Source organism: Grammomys surdaster, unplaced genomic scaffold (assembly GCF_004785775.1).
Source record: "Grammomys surdaster isolate TR1022 unplaced genomic scaffold, NIH_TR_1.0 123618, whole genome shotgun sequence".
NCBI classification, from domain to species: domain Eukaryota; kingdom Metazoa; phylum Chordata; class Mammalia; order Rodentia; family Muridae; genus Grammomys; species Grammomys surdaster.
Window position 1 is genome coordinate 80,102 of NW_021618821.1, and position 15,637 is coordinate 95,738.

The following is a 15,637-nucleotide window of genomic DNA, read 5'->3' on the forward strand; positions in this document are numbered from 1 at the left end:
TGCCTCCCAAATGCAGATCAAAGGCATGTGCCACCACAACCCAGGAGAACATCTATTTCTTAAGTTTAAAGGGAATAAAAGAGGAAGCATCAGTGGTTTGGATGGGAATTCCCCCCACTACCTCCTCTAGGCTCAGAAATTGGAGTATCTGGCCCTCAACTGGTGGGATTCTTTAGGAAGGATTAGGAGGTGTGATCATGGTGGAGGAGGTTTGGCAGTGGGGCTAAGCTTTGAGGTTTCAAAAGACTTATGCCGTTCCCAACCACAAACATATACACATTGTACACAAGTACACACATACTGAAGAAAGATGTTTGGATGTAAAGTCTTCAAGTCTTCAAGACTAGTGGGCACTAGCAAAAATGGAAACTCACCCATCAATTTCAAAGTAAAGCATTTGCATGGAACTGAAGGAAGGGATTTCTTGATTTCTTAATTACTTAGCATAGCCAATGGTACACTGTTTTTATTTGGATATAAATATCATCCTATGACATCATTTTTAGTTGTAGCATCCAAAGTACCAAAATCAAATGAAGTTGAACTCTACTTCATAACAAAACTATGTATACCACCAGTACATATAATGATAAATTGTTAAATTATGATAAATTTTCATGGGTTGAATGAATGAATAAAACCTCTTCCACAGTACCCAGAGTTGAAGAACTGACAAACAGGTTTAAGGACACTGGGTAATGGATGGTTCTCTCCAAACATGCAGAGGAAACATTTGGAACATTTGGGCAGTATTCTGTGTCTATATTTCACTAAGGAAGATGCCAGGACAATCAATTTACAAGTATCCACATCAGTTTTTAGGGACAGCTGACAGAAAACCTCCCAAATTAATCCCAGTTCAACAGGGATTCACTGAGATTCTCACAGATTAAGTAAACAATTTTTTTTTAAAAGTTAGCTATGTTTTCTGGTGTCAAAAACCTCATGTTTGGTAATAGAGGCTGAGGAGGTGACCATTAGCCAGTGCTTACTGTTCAAGGCTTAGAACGCCAGTTCAGATCCCAGTACCCTTGGAAAAAGTCAAGTCAAGCTTCATGCACCTATAATCCTAGCACTGAAGAGGCAGAGACAATTGGATTGCTGAAACTTTCTGGCCAGCTACTCTGGCTGATTCCATGAAGTCCAGCTTCCCTGAGAATCTGTCACCTAATAATAAAGTGGAAAAAATTAAGAAAGACACGTGACACTGACCTTTGGCCTTCACAGGCACCTGAGCAAACTTAACTTCAAAATTCCACTTAAAGGTCAGTATAGCCTGACATTCAAAAGAAAAATTGGGGTTGCTCTGTTGTAACTGTGATTCTTTTCTCCACTTTGTCTGACCACACCCTTGTCTGACCACACCCTTGTCTGCTCCTGGATCCTTTCACACTAAGGTGCATAGCTTCAGATGAGAATCCTGTAAAATACCAATATGTCTCTCTTCCCACCAAATCCCTTCTGTTCCACCCCCCCTCCCGGCTTAAGTTGTGCATAAATGTGCAGAAGTAATGGCACCAATTGTTCAAGTGATTCTGGTATATGGAAATAGTTACTCAGCAGAATAATGTGGAAGATTTACAACAATGACTCCATAAAGACGGACAGCGAAGGCAGTAACCTCAGAAACGAATTAAATGAATAAATTCAATTTTTTTTCAAAGTCATCCCTCAGAAAGTGTTACTTTTTAAAGGATGGAGTTGGGGTGGGGATGTGACTGCCATCTCGGGTCTCTTTGTGTCTGTCACATGTCCAGGGTCCTGACGACAGCTTCACCAAGAAGGCCTGTGGCAGAAGCCCAGACACCAAGGATCAAGAGAAGTTACTCATGCAGCAAAGACACAGTGGGGACAGCTTTTCCCTCCTTGAGCAACAGATCAGTTTGCAAGATCAGAACTACTACAAGCTTCTTCCTCTAAAGACATTTCCTCTAAAGACTCTCCACTGAGAGATAAGAGGGATTAATAGATAAGAAATGAAACACTTCGGCAAAGAAAAGTCATCTACAAATCTTTATTGAAAATGTTGCAAATGAGTAGAAAAACTCTGGAGGAAATCTGGGTGGACACCTGCAGCCAAGACTTGAGGTCTCAAGATAAGAAGAGAAAAAGACACCAATTCAATCCTAGCAAACGCTCACACTACTTTCTTTGGTGTTTTGTTTATTTTCCCAGCAGTAAGTTGTCTGTGATTGCCACTCCTCCTGCATTGGCTCAAACTCCCAAGTAGCTGGAAAATCTTAAATAGTGTTTTTTTAAGTGCAACAAGGTCTTAATTAAATAGGCTGAGGCTTCCCGCTCCCTTTCTTTCCATGATAACCACCAAGAGAAGTATAAACCTATCATCTAGATCTAAACATTTAATCTAAATATTAAAGAGGAATAACAAATTCAAGATAAGCATACCAGGATTTTAGGTAGATAATGAGATGTCTGAATCAAACACAAAGCAGAGAAAAAAAAAAAGACAGGTAGCTTTCTCTAAGTTTTCATTGAAAATGCAAACAAAGAGGCAGGATAGCAAAGAAACTGTCATTTTCTAGAACATCTATTACTCCTACATGGATTCTACAGACTAAAACTTGTGTGTGTGTAATGATGGCATCATTAGCAAACAGTGGGCCAGTTCCCAAAGACACATCCACTTCAGGAGCAGAGCATCCCGAGACAGCAAAACACTCAACAGTTATGCATCTTCTCCAGAAAAAAAAAAAAGCAATAAAAATGAAAATGAAGACTAGCGGGTAGTGGGCCTGCAGACCAGGACTCCACGGCCCTAGAGATAAATGGTAAGTGGGCGGAAGAATCCATGGCAACGCATCAAGATGGCTCTGGGTGAGTCACAACAGGAAGTAAAAGCCCACATGGAAGGACTAAGTCCGAGCCTCCTCACTGATAGGCTTCACCTGTTTCTTTTCCTGTCGCTATGACAATATGCTGACAAAAGTATTTTAAATGCTGGCATCAGGTTAGAGGGCCTGTAGATGGGGCAGAAACAGGCAGATTTGTCATTTGACCTTTTTACCATACCCAGCTTTCCTCCTAATCGCTGTCAAGAACAGCTAAACTGAATTAAAGTAATCTTTTTTTTTTTCAAAGCTGATTGTTAGGTCACTCCTCAGGCTCCTCCTCCTCACTCCCTCTCTAAATACAGACACACTTATGTGTCCTGCTCCCTCCCATCACTCACTGACTGTCCCTACCCACCCTGATGGGTGTCCCATCCCCCTCTAACCAGACCAGAAACATCCACTTAGATAGTACATCTGGCCAAGGCTGAGAACAGCACAGAAAACAAAACTGGAGTGCACTTCAGAATGGCAGAATGGGTAAGTAGTCATAGAGTAGACCACAAAGCTACTGCTAGCTACCAGGAAGCAGGGGCCCCCTAGAGAAGGGCGCTTCCCTAATGATGTGACACCAAAGGAGAACTCCGAACTGCAGACTTGGTGACATTCAGCATAAAGTGTTGTTCATAATATCACTATCATTTGCTGCTCCAGAGGAAGAGAACTGGAAGGAGAAATAAAGACACAAGACGGGAGTTGTGGGAAGGAAGGAAGCAGAGGGAAGGGAGAAGGGAAAAAAGAAGAAATACAGTTTAGCTTTGGGAAGAAAAAGAATCTATGAAATAGCTACTTCAAACAGAAGTCTGGGCTCTGTTGAGCTCTTTTTAAATCTCAGTTTCGGGTGAAAGGGCTGTCAGATGGAAGCCAGCCCTAAAAGCCCTCCACGGAGAGGGTGTGGTTGAGCTCGTACGCGTTGTTCTCCTCTTCCTCCAGAAGCAGCTTGTCAATGGTCAGGGAGCTGATGGCCCTTCTAGGGTCATCCATGTCCTGTAGGACTGGCTCTGGGATAGAGATGGGGAGCTGGACAAACTGGGGCCCAGATAAAGTTGGGGCTGGAGGTTGATACTGCAGACTGGAGGTGGGCAGTGTGGAAAGGGGCTGAGGCCACGGGAAGTAGGTGAGGGGCGCCTGGTGCTCTGGGCCCTCCAGCTGGGGCCCCACCGCGGGTGTAGCAGTGCTTCTTGGCTGTGATGGAAAACACAGGAACAATGATTAGCAGAACTGGGGTGCCCACCTGCATCCTTGCCCCATCATGACCTCTCGTTGTGCCTCATCTGCCCTTACTGGTGTTACACGTAATGGAGCTCTACCACTTCCTGCTCAGTGTCCTAGAAGAGAAAGCCTGACAAGTTTCTGCTGTGTCCCTCCCTTTTCTAACTGTATGCTCGAGGTACTTCCCAACTTGGAAGCTTCACTTTTTCATGAAAAAGGATACAGAAAAGAATGATGTCATACCATTGAGTAAACTAAAGGCTTTATAGGTTTCAATGAATATAAAATATATTTCAATTGCAAAAAACCTTAAATTATGCAAAATATATGCTTGATATATAATGAGCCTGCCTCATAGCCTTGTAGCTGTTTCTTGAAGATGACTACTATCTAGCCCAGACAGAAAGATGACACAGACCCCTGTGGAGGTTTGAATCAGTATGGCCCCATGGACTCATGTGTTTGAATGTTTGGCCATAGAGAATGGTATTATTAGGAGGTGTGGCCTTGTTGGAGTATGTATGGTCTTATTGGAAGAAGTGTGTGACTGTGGGGGTGGACTTTAAGGTCTCCTTATGCTCAAACTACACCCAGTGGGGTACACAGTCCCCTTCTGCTGTCTGCATATCAAGTCTTAGAACTTTTCAGTTCCTTCTCCAGAACCACATCTGCTCACCATAAAGGTGAGCACCATCACGATGATAGTGGACTAAACCTCTGAAAGTGTAAGTCAGCCCCAATTAAATGTTTTCCTTTATAAGAGTTGCCACACTCATGGTGTCTCTTCACAGCAATGAAATCTTAACTAACACAGAAGTTGTTACCAGGGACTGAGGTATTGGTCTGATAGGCCTAACCATGTTTTTGTTTGGAAGGATGCAGGTTCTTGGACTTTAGATTAGAAAATCAATTAAATTCTTTAAGGGGGACTTAATGGACCTACTAGTAAGAACATGGGGGCTGACTCAAGAGGTTTCAGAGGAGAATAATTTTAATACGTTGCCTAGAAATCCTTCTTGTGATATTTTGGTGAGGAATGTGGCTGCTTTTTGCCCTTGTCTGAAGAGTCTGACTGAGGCTAAAGTGAACAGAGTTAGATTAATTGCATTGGAAAAGGAAACCTCAAAACAGTACAGTATAGACTCTGTGTGGTTCACTCTTATGAAGAGTGTTTTGATGAAAAGGATCAAGCTAAACAAGAAAAAAATACAAAATGTATGGTTCAGGGAGAAAGGAAGCACCTGAAAGTGGAATGGAGCTAAATCCTGTGTTCATGGAAATAAACAGATTAAAAATATTAAATGGAATTGAGGGAGTGCTGACCTTGGCAAGATCCCACCCAGCTAAACCTTAATACCTTCACCTTGTGAAAAGGTATTAAGGAACATTTTAGATCCAGGTGTGATGGTGGTATGCCTTTAATCCCAGAACTCAGGAGACAGAGATATGCACATCTCTGAGTTCTACAGTGCAAGTTCCATGACAGCCAAGGTTAGTCAGTAAAGAATCATTGGAAACAGAAAGCTGGTGAAGATGTAACTGAACAAGGGGCTCATGTTCCAACCCCAGCAAGCAGCAGAACTTGGCAGCTTTGGCCATGTGATTCTGGCTTTAGAGTTAAGAATAGAAAAAAAAAGGGGGGTTATGGAATCTCCATCCAAGACTAAGGAAAGTTGCTAAGGACAGGTGTGTGGCAGGGATGTCCCTGCATGGAAGCCTAGAAAGGCCGTGTGTGAAGCTATGAAGATGAATCCTGTACTGCCTTGGAGACCTCAAGATGTTAGAGATGCCAGAGCTGTGGGAAACCTTCTGAGGAAAGCTGCTAACAGGAAATGGAATCAGTCCAAGAGAAAGCAGTGTGTTGCAGTCAACAAAGCTGAAAGGAGTTGGAGATCTGAAGAGTGCTTTGATGTCAGACACGGAGAGGCAGAGTTTGGAGTTTGTCCAGCTGGTTTTCAGTCTTACTTTAGCCCAGTATTTCTTCCCTGTCTTCCCTTTTGCAATGGTAGTATATATCCTGTGCTATTATATGTTGGAAGGATGTGATCTGTTTTTTTATTCATCTTTTATTTGTATAGGGGATTACAGTTAAGAAATTGCATGAATCACAGAAGACATTTTGAACCAAACTTTTAGAAATTGTTGAGACTGTGATAGATTGTGGGGATTTTCAAAGTTACACTAAATGCATTTTGTATTATATTATGGCTACAAACCTATGGGGGCTAGAGGGTAGAATGTGGAGGTTTGAATAAATATGACACCCACAGACTCATATGCTTGAATACGTGGCCCACGGGGTGCGTACTATTAGGAGGTGTGGCCTTGCTGGAGTAAGTATGACCTTGTTAGAGAAAGTATGTCACTGTTGGAACAGTTTTGAGGTCTCCTATGCTCAAGTGATACCCAGTATGGTACACAATCTCCTTCTGCTGCCTATGGATCAAAATGTAGAAACGATTGGCTCCTTCAGTACCATGTCTACCTGCACGCCGACCTACTTCACACCATGATAATGAGCTAAACCTCTGAAACTGTAAGCCAGCCCCAATTAAATGTTTTCTTTTATAAGAGTTGTCACATTCATGGTGTCTCTTCACAGCAACGAGACCTTAACTAAAACAATTCTCAAGCAGCTTTGACATCTTTAGGTCCCCATGGGTTAACACAGCTCCCTTAGCTCTTGTCCTTCTAGTACTGACCAGTACAGGAAGCTCAGCATCCCTGCGGCATGGGAGCACTGTTTTATCTGCAATTGTGGCCTCTTTCTGCTTTTGCCTGATACCTGTCCCTGCTCAACCCCTCCCCCGTCTCAGAGCTGCTCCCTGAGACAGGGGACTATCCTCCCAAGTGTTCTACAGACCATAGATCACATCCAAATATCAGCTATTCGAACAAACCTCAAGCCAGTGAGGCAGGGCCTATGTTCTTTTTATCTTTCCACAGCAAGCCAATGGATAAGGAAGTTCTCTGGCTGGGCGGTGGTGGCACACGCCTTTAATCCCAGCACTTGGGAGGCAGAGGCAGGCGGATTTCTGAGTTCGAGGCCAGCCTGGTCTACAGAGTGAGTTCCAGGACAGTCAGGGCTACACAGAGAAACCCTGTCTCGAAAAAAAAAAATAAAAATAAAAAAAACAAAAAGATAAAAAAAAATAAAAAAATAAAAAAAATAATTTAAAAAAGGAAGTTCTCTGCATAGGCAGAAGAAAGACAAATACAAGCCCCTCTTTCTATCCTCATCCTCCTCTGTCATCTTCCAAGCTGCCACTATGTCTTAAGAGTAAACTGCTAGAGTCATTTAGGGAAGAATTTTCATCAGCCTCCTGGAGAGTTTGTCACAACATGGATCTTGATCCCAGAGGTTTGGAGTAGGGCCTGGGATCCTGCAATCCCAGTCAGCCCTCCGAGGATGCTAGCATGGCTAGTATGTGGAACTACAGTTTGAGAGACAAGGCTTTCTGAAGTTTCTATATTTGAACAATGGGGCTGGAGACTCTCAACATGCAGGCTGATATGTATATCCCACTGCACAAATGGTTTCTTCTCTTTCAGGGTGAGCCCCTGCTCCCCAGCTTGGCTTCCTCAAGGCAGACAAGACCTGGGAGAACCTTACTACCATTATTTCAAAAGTCCACATGGAAATCATCCACTTTTGACTCCTCTACCTAAACAGGTCAACGGCAACTGCTGGTTCCTTGCCAAGGGATAGAATTCCAGGTCTTATCTCTTCTGCTCAGCAGTGCTGAGCCTGTAGCTCAAGCCAGCCTTGATGAGTTAATTTACAGAAGGACAAAACAAACCCAGAACCTTTCAAAGAGTAAGGTACAGATGATAGAAGAGGATAAGTAATGAACAGAATCCCCAGTAGTGAGAAGGCTGTGAACCACCATATCCTCCACCCCAGGTTCCTCCGCTATGGAAATGAGTTGCCTAGGGAAGGTATTCATTAACCCCTTCCTACTCACTGGCATCAAGATCCACCCCCAAATCACTTTGTTGGGTATCCAGGTGGGCACAGCAAGGGAGGTTTTGCCAGGAAAATGCTCTGAAGCAGAGAACAAGGGCACGGGAGTGGCCCTGCACCTTAAAGGTAAACAGAGGGGACATGGGGATCTAAGGCAAGCTCCACCACCAAGGTGGGTTTGAAGACCACTAGGGAGGTTCCATGTGTACTGCCCATAGCCCCAGAGTGACTCTGGTCACCACTGTTTCCTACCCTATTGTTCCCACAAGCACTTTGGGGATTCCAATTCTTTTGGAGACATAGCCACCCAGCATATGGGTGACTCCTTTCCTCTACTCGGCAAGGATGGGAGGACTTCCTAGCCTACCTGACACTTGAAAGCAGTCATTTGTTGACACTACTGGCAGACTATGGCCATGAGGCTAATAACTAACATTTAAGGGGTGCTGGCTCTATGCTAAACACAGTCCCATATGTACCAGCTCATCCGATCCCAATAATAAACACCTTGTCAGTCTCCCCCATCTTATAGATGAGGACTCTGGGTTCAGAGAGGTCAAAGTACTAAGCACAGGACTATTAAGAAAAAGGGAAAGAGTGGTAAACACAGGTAACTTGATGTTACAGCAAGAAATTTTTTTAAAAAATTACCCTACAGATGTATCTGACCCAAAAGTAGTTTTCCTCATGAGTAGTATCAACTTTTGCTCAGGCTGCAAGTATCATAATAGTTCCCATTGCTACGTATACCTCTATTCCCCAGGTTATCTGAACTGACAGGAACCCAGACCATACACAGATCTCACCTAATACTTCATCTGCTAAAACTCCACTCACTTTGACCCACTGCTTCCAGAGTACCTGGGATGCCTTGGGCTAGAAGCAACTGATCTTCCCAACCCACAGAAGTAAAGGATGTGACCACACAAGCATACAGTGTCTTTGTGGAGGATAGATAGTTTCAGCTAATTGGAATAGGAACAAGTCACCCTGGAGGAGGCAGTGAACTTAGTTAACCCAGTACCCATGGAAATCAGTAGACAAGAAAACCAAGAGTCTTCTGAGAGGGTGCTCACAGCATTGGTGGATAGAGCTCTACTTTTGTGTGACATACCGTGACATTAGTGATAAGTGGTGGAGAAGCATAGGTCAACACCGAGGAGGGTCCCACCACCGTGTAGCTGGGGCACACAGGCTGCACGTACATGTCAGCAGAGTAGGGGCAGCTGACAGCTTCATGGGACACATACTCCGTGTAGGGCGTCCATGGAGCCAAAGGCTGAAGAGTGGCCGGGGCAGGTTGGGAGAGCCAGCCAGCACACAATGTTCCCTCCTCTGTCACTGTGGAAGTAGAAACCTCCATGTCAAGGCAGGAAGGACCTGTGGGAAAAAGGAAATTACAGAAGTGCAGGCTCCCCCAGAGGGGGGGGTCCCCAAAGACACCAAGGCTATGTAGGAGAGCTCTTACCTACTGTGCTGTAGGTGGCCAGGGGCTGGTGGGGCAGTACCACCTAGAATGGGGACAAGAAGACCAAAATGGGTGTTTATCTCTTTGCAGCAAGCCTTTTCAGTGACTCTTGGGGTCCCAGGATAGGAGAACCGTGGGGGGAAGAACCACCCATCCCACACCCCAACCACTGCCACTTGCATTTTTTTATTTTTTTTGGTTTTTCGAGACAGGGTTTCTCTGTGTAGCCCCGGCTGTTCTGGAACTCACTCTGTAGACCAGGCTAGCCTTGAACTCTCGAACTCAGAAATCCGCCTGCCTCTGCCTCCCAAGTGCTGGGATTAAAGGCGTGCGCCACCACCACCCGGCTGCCACTTGCATTTTTGAGGGGTTTGTGTTTGGGTTTAGCAAGAAGGCTGTACAATTAGAGAAACTTTATGAACTCCCAACTCACTCTAGAGTGTATACCACTAGCTCCCTGAAGACTTTTCCTCCCAATAGTCTTTTCCTATGGATAAAAGCAAGACACCCCTCTATTCCCCTGACCACCCAACAAACCATCAGCTTATTGCATCTGGGTCCACCTTCTCCATGTAATTTTCATGCCCCACAGATGGTGCATGAGTCAGGGAAGGACACTCTTGCCTTATCCCTCTGGCCACCCTGACAAGTCCAACTGCACACACACACACACACACACTGCAGTCACACCACCCACAGCAGCTCCTCACCGCAGTTGGTGGGCCAGCTGCCCCAACACTGGTATGGCCACGCTTTCTTCTCAGTAGCTCCTTCACTGGCTCCTTGACTCGAACACCCTGGTATGGCCGTGGAGGGGCAGGAGCTTGCTCTGGAGCTGTGGCTGTAAAGGAGAATGTCACTTGAACCCGTGGCCCTTCTCAGATACACCCAACCACAAAACACCCACTTTCTCTACTGTCCAATTCTCTAAGTTGTACTTGAACTTGAATCTCTGTGAGGCTTCCTAGAGTATTTCTCCCAAGACTCCTTCTGTCCCCAACCTTTCTGGGTCCCTACTCTATTCAAATAATTAAGTCCTTTCCCCTTTGTCTCAAAGTGACAGAGCTTTCCAAAGGTATCAGAACCCCATTTTTCTGATGCTATATAAACTAGCTCTAGCAAGAAAGTCTGGTTACAGTCTTCTGCACGCCCTTTCATGTTTCACCTCTCTACCTTTGTTGCTATTCTTCATAGTCAGAATTCTGATCTGGGGAGACTTTTTTCACCTTTGCCATGGAATTCCTACATCTACCTCTCTAACCCATCTAGATCTGACTAACTTTCACATGAGCAGCAGTAAGGGATGCCAATCAGACCGAGAACCCTTGAGTTAGGTATAACTGGATCCAATCCCCTTTCAGTCACAATCTAGCTATAGCATCCTATGACGTCATCAAATTTCTCTGAGCCTCATAATCTGTAGTTTCTTATCAGATGGGTATTGGTGCAATTTGCTTTTTTGTCTCCTTGTTTTGCTGGTACTGTGGATATAACCCAGAGCATCAGACATGCTAAACAAGTGTTCTACCACTGAGCTACACCCTCTGCCCCACAAATTCAATAAATCTACAGCCTGCTAGGTAATGATTAGTTATCCTTGGTGAGGGGAATTTAAAATGCTTCCAACTAGATTATAAACCTCTCAAGATACTGTGTTGTTTCTGCCCCCTGGAGTGGCAGACGTGTCTAGTCTCTCTACAAGCTTAGTCATGGCTGTTCATTAACTAATCAAGTGAATAGTGCTTTCAAATGTCCTTTTGTCTTCCTCTCACTTCTCCTGGATCTTTAGAGTTAATGGACTGAGGGGGGGAAAAACGTGGCTGCCAGGTCCTTGGTTATCTTCAGTACATGAGACAACCATCCAACGTTGATTCATACGTGCTAGAACTAGAGTATCCACCTTGTGGCAGCTGGGACAATGTTTCCTTTCCCTTTTCTCAAGAAATCCAAGAAAGCATCAATTAAACCCAAGTCAGGGCATAAGGCTTGTCATTGCCTGGGAGATCAGAGACAACCTACCCACTTAGATGGAAAGGCCCATGGCAGGTAGGCCAAGATCTAGGTCATACGAGATCAAGAAGCAATGGTCTCTGGTACTCACACAAGGAGCCCATTATCCTCCACTGATAAGAGCCCAGGTACCCAGGCTTTGTATCAAAGGCCAGGAAACCAGGGTATCTGTTCAACCCGGATCCACAGGCTTGCCTTGACTGAACTTTGTTCAGTAAACACCCAGCTGATATTGATAACCACTGTGCCTCAGTCTGATCAAGACCTCCTGAAGGATTCCTAGGCTCTCAGCACCAGCATGATCTGGTCTTGAAAGCCAGAAAGCAAAGAAGCCCTGCATGGCCAGCAAGTGGAGGTGAATGAGCTCCAGAGGTAGACAGTGAGAGTCAGACCTAGCGCCTCAATCTAGGATTCTATATATGCTATGGTCTCTTCCCTGACCATGGGACAGAACCAACTAGAAATTGATGCAAAATACAGATACCCAGGGTCTTGTTCCCATGGAGTTTTATTTGGAGGATCCACTTAAGCCAAGGAGTCTGTCTGTATAAAAGTACTAGCAGTGTTTCTGAAGATGGTTGGGGTTAGAACTCTGATACTTCATTCCTGACTTAACACTGGAGCCACTCTAGAGCATCCCAGGAGATGGTCCTCATGTTAGTATCCACTGTCATAAAAAGAAATCTCTCTCCCATACTCATTCTTCCAAAATGTTTCTGGACACATGTGGATGTGGCCCCTACTCACGTGGATTGTAAGTATTCCAGAGAACATAAGCAATAAAATCCCTACCAATAAGATGAATATAACAAATGAGTGGTTAAGGTTGGCCTAAGAGTGTGTGTGAGAAAGAGCCAACATAGTAACTGTGCCCTGAGACCATCTTCATCTTTGCTCAAAGCAGTAATGACAACAGACGTAAAAGCTAGAAATACTCACATTCAAATATGACCTGTCACTTATTAGTAGAGAATTCTGAGATTTATCTGACTCTAAACCTCAGGTTCCTTATCTGTGAAATGGAGGCATGTTTTAAACGTCTCAGTGGCATGTTTCTAGCCCCTAAGCATCCTTCTGAATGTGTCAGCCCTGCACAAGAGCTGTTTGAATGACTCATCTATGTGTGCAAGACTGATGTCTGTATGTGCAAGAATGATGTCTATGTGTGCAAGAATGATGTCTATGTGTGCAAGAATGATGTCTGGTGCTGTCCACAGATGCGATGTATATAGACTGACATTAGAGACAGTAAGAGCATCTCTGTCTCCACTTCATTCTGCGTCTCTTTCTCAGGATCATCAGGACCACATAAGCATTCTTCACAGACATTTCCTCTGCCTATCTCCTCTTAGGCTTCCTGCCACAAAGCCTAGCTGAGATACTCTACTCTCAGAAACATAATGAGGCATGAGTCAGGGGAGAGAGAAGGTCTAAGTATCATGGTCACCCTCTGAATTCAGTTGAAGAACAATATACATATATCTCAGCTAAGGTCAGAGACAGGAATGAGGCTCATACACTTCCGGTTTGCATGTTCAGTTCCTGGAAGGGTCTAGAGGCTTCTAGGTCCCACTCACCCTCTGGAACTGGACACACCATGCACTTGACTATAACAGGACTTGCTGGACACTTCCAGATCTGTGGAGTAAAGATTCCCTGTCATCTGTTGTTTTAAAATCTATGAACCAAGAAGGCTTTGGGAAGTTGCTATAAACACAGGGTAATCACTCTTCAATGTCTGGTCGTCTCTGGAACCCACACAATTAACAGATGTGCCCTGGTATGAGACAGCATGTGCAGCAAAGAACTGATCTAGTAGAGCTTCAAAACTCCCACAGCTCTGCATCCACAGCAGCTGACAAGGAGCCTTGGAACTGACTCTACCTGAGCAGGCAAGAGTGGGCATAATTTTGATCATGCCTCTTCAAAGTGCTGGTAAAATATCAGAATCCAAAGCACCAAGACATCTCCCTCAGAAGCTTAATAGTATTTTCAAGTGTACAACTTGTAGTTGGGGCCTTTCACACTAATCTATGGAAACCAAGAGTCAGTAAACACCATGACCTCAACTATGACCTGCACCAGCACTATGGAAATTTGAAAGAAGGAAAAAAGTTTGTCCAAACTCACATTACCTTGACTTAGGGCTGCTGAATTCTTGAACTGATCTAAGTGTCCAGTGACTGCACTGAAATAGTCATGTAACTTTTTAAACAAGATACTAAAATAATTTAAGATAGCAATTCTAAAAATAGTGTACGAAAAAAATAAAATAGAAACTTGAAATAATACTCTATTGGCAAAGAAGAAAGTCTGGAGTGCTGATAACTAAAGGATTTAATAATTCCCTAATCAAACTGTAGCTCTGGACAGGACACTGGCAAAGGCTTGAAACTTTCTGACTATTCCTTTGGTGGTCTGAGGACCCTTGTAGCTTCTGTGGGCTTGAAGAGTCCATTACAGTGAAAAATCACTCTACCTGAACATGAACCTCTGGGAATCTCTTTGGACAGGAGTTCAACCTACTGCTTTTCTTTACTATTGGACATCAGTTGCCTATAGTATTCAAGGAAAAATACCTACTGCATCATCAAGGGAAAGGCCAGGCTGGGGCGCCTGGTCCACAGGAAGACATGCACCACTGTTGCCTTCACGCAGGTTAACTTGGAAGACAAGGGTGCTCTGGCTAAGCTGGTGGAAGGTATTAGGACCAATTATAATGACAGATATGACAAGATCTGTCAACACTGGGGAGGCAACGTCCTGGGTACTGAGAGGATTGAATTGCCAAGCTGGAAAAGGCAAAGGCTAAAGAACTCGCCACTAAACTAGGTTAAATGTACACTAAGTTTTCTGTACATAAATATAATTACAAAATTATTTTTTAAAAGCCTAGTTGATAGTAAAACACATACATTTGACCACAGGGAGAGCTCCCCTTTTCCAAAATGAACAGTGAACAATCTGGAGTTAAAACAGTCAGCAGAGGGCATTTCAGTTCCCCAACCACACACTCAGATATGCTGTACATCACAAAAAGAAGAGGCCTGAGGCTGCAATCCACCTGAAAGTGAACAGTGCAACAAGTTGAAGCCAACAGGTCACACATCCCACAGCCCCTGTGTGCACATTGGCATCTATGCTTACTGTTCACCAACCAGAGAGATACAGGTTTCTACTGAGTTAAATAAACGTGGCACTCTGGGTTCCTCAATAAAGTACAATAAATCTCACTAAAGAAATATGTAAGATCATAGTACCTATTTATTTAATAACCCCATGCAAACCACATCACACATGCTACTCTACAGGTACGAAGCCAGTAGCTGGCCCTAGGCAACTGTAACTTGTCTTTCAGTTTAGCTTTAAAAGAACCTATGTCCATTAGGTGTTTTCTGAGAGAAGACTCTTGCCTCACCATTGTTCTCTTGAAATTTCTCATGGGTCATCAGGCCTAGAAACAGACTAGACAACAAAAAAGAGCTCTGCCCTAAAATATACGTAATATATAGTTAAGCATGGATTTGTATCACCAGGGAATGAGACAGCAAAAGTCATATATCTATAGAAGCCCTTCCATCCGAACTCAACAGATGGCTCAAGCTTCAGTTCACTCATAGAGCCTCCCAGCCTCACAGCTCAGCCATATGGGCTACTTTGAAAGAGAAAAACCACCTAAATGAGAAGATCACATGGCACGCTGCCATTTAAGACGCCTTCTGAATCACTCCAGATTACTGCTGTGGAATATTTTCTTTCACTGCTGGTGTTCAACATTATCAAAAAGAAAATAGAACTTATTAAGGAGAAAGACCGCTAATACGCTCTTTACTTGTAGCAAAACCAAAACAAATAGTCAAACAATAGGACTTTAAGCCCGGGGCTAACAAACTTGTCCTAGCTTCTACTGAAAACAAAATCTGAAAAGTTGCTGACACTTTAATGTGAAGAATCTTGTTTGTGTTGCTGGCCTGAAATGGCTGAGATCTTCTGGGAAACATGAGTTCAGGGAAGCCACAGGCTTGTTCACATTCTTTATGGAAACACTACTGCAGGTGCTCTTCTTAGGGTGAAGTTCTCAGTCAGAGTTTTTAAATTTATTCTTTTCATTTATGGACAATGGCTGATTTTTTT

The 15,637-nt window shown here is 43.9% G+C and overlaps 1 protein-coding gene across 1 annotated transcript in view; it reads right to left on the reverse strand.

Annotated features, from left to right (window-relative positions):
• Positions 1–1,994: 1,994 nt before the first annotated feature.
• Positions 1,995–15,637, reverse strand: part of Pou2af1 (POU class 2 homeobox associating factor 1) — a 27,297-nt gene continuing 13,654 nt past the window's right edge. The window contains exons 2-5 of the mRNA XM_028784493.1: positions 10,204–10,334; positions 9,494–9,536; positions 9,140–9,405; positions 1,995–4,034 (exon numbers count right to left, since the gene is read on the reverse strand). Of these exons, the coding sequence (XP_028640326.1) occupies positions 3,720–4,034; positions 9,140–9,405; positions 9,494–9,536; positions 10,204–10,334 (755 nt within the window). The 3' untranslated portion in view covers positions 1,995–3,719. The remainder of the gene's footprint in view (positions 4,035–9,139; positions 9,406–9,493; positions 9,537–10,203; positions 10,335–15,637) is intronic.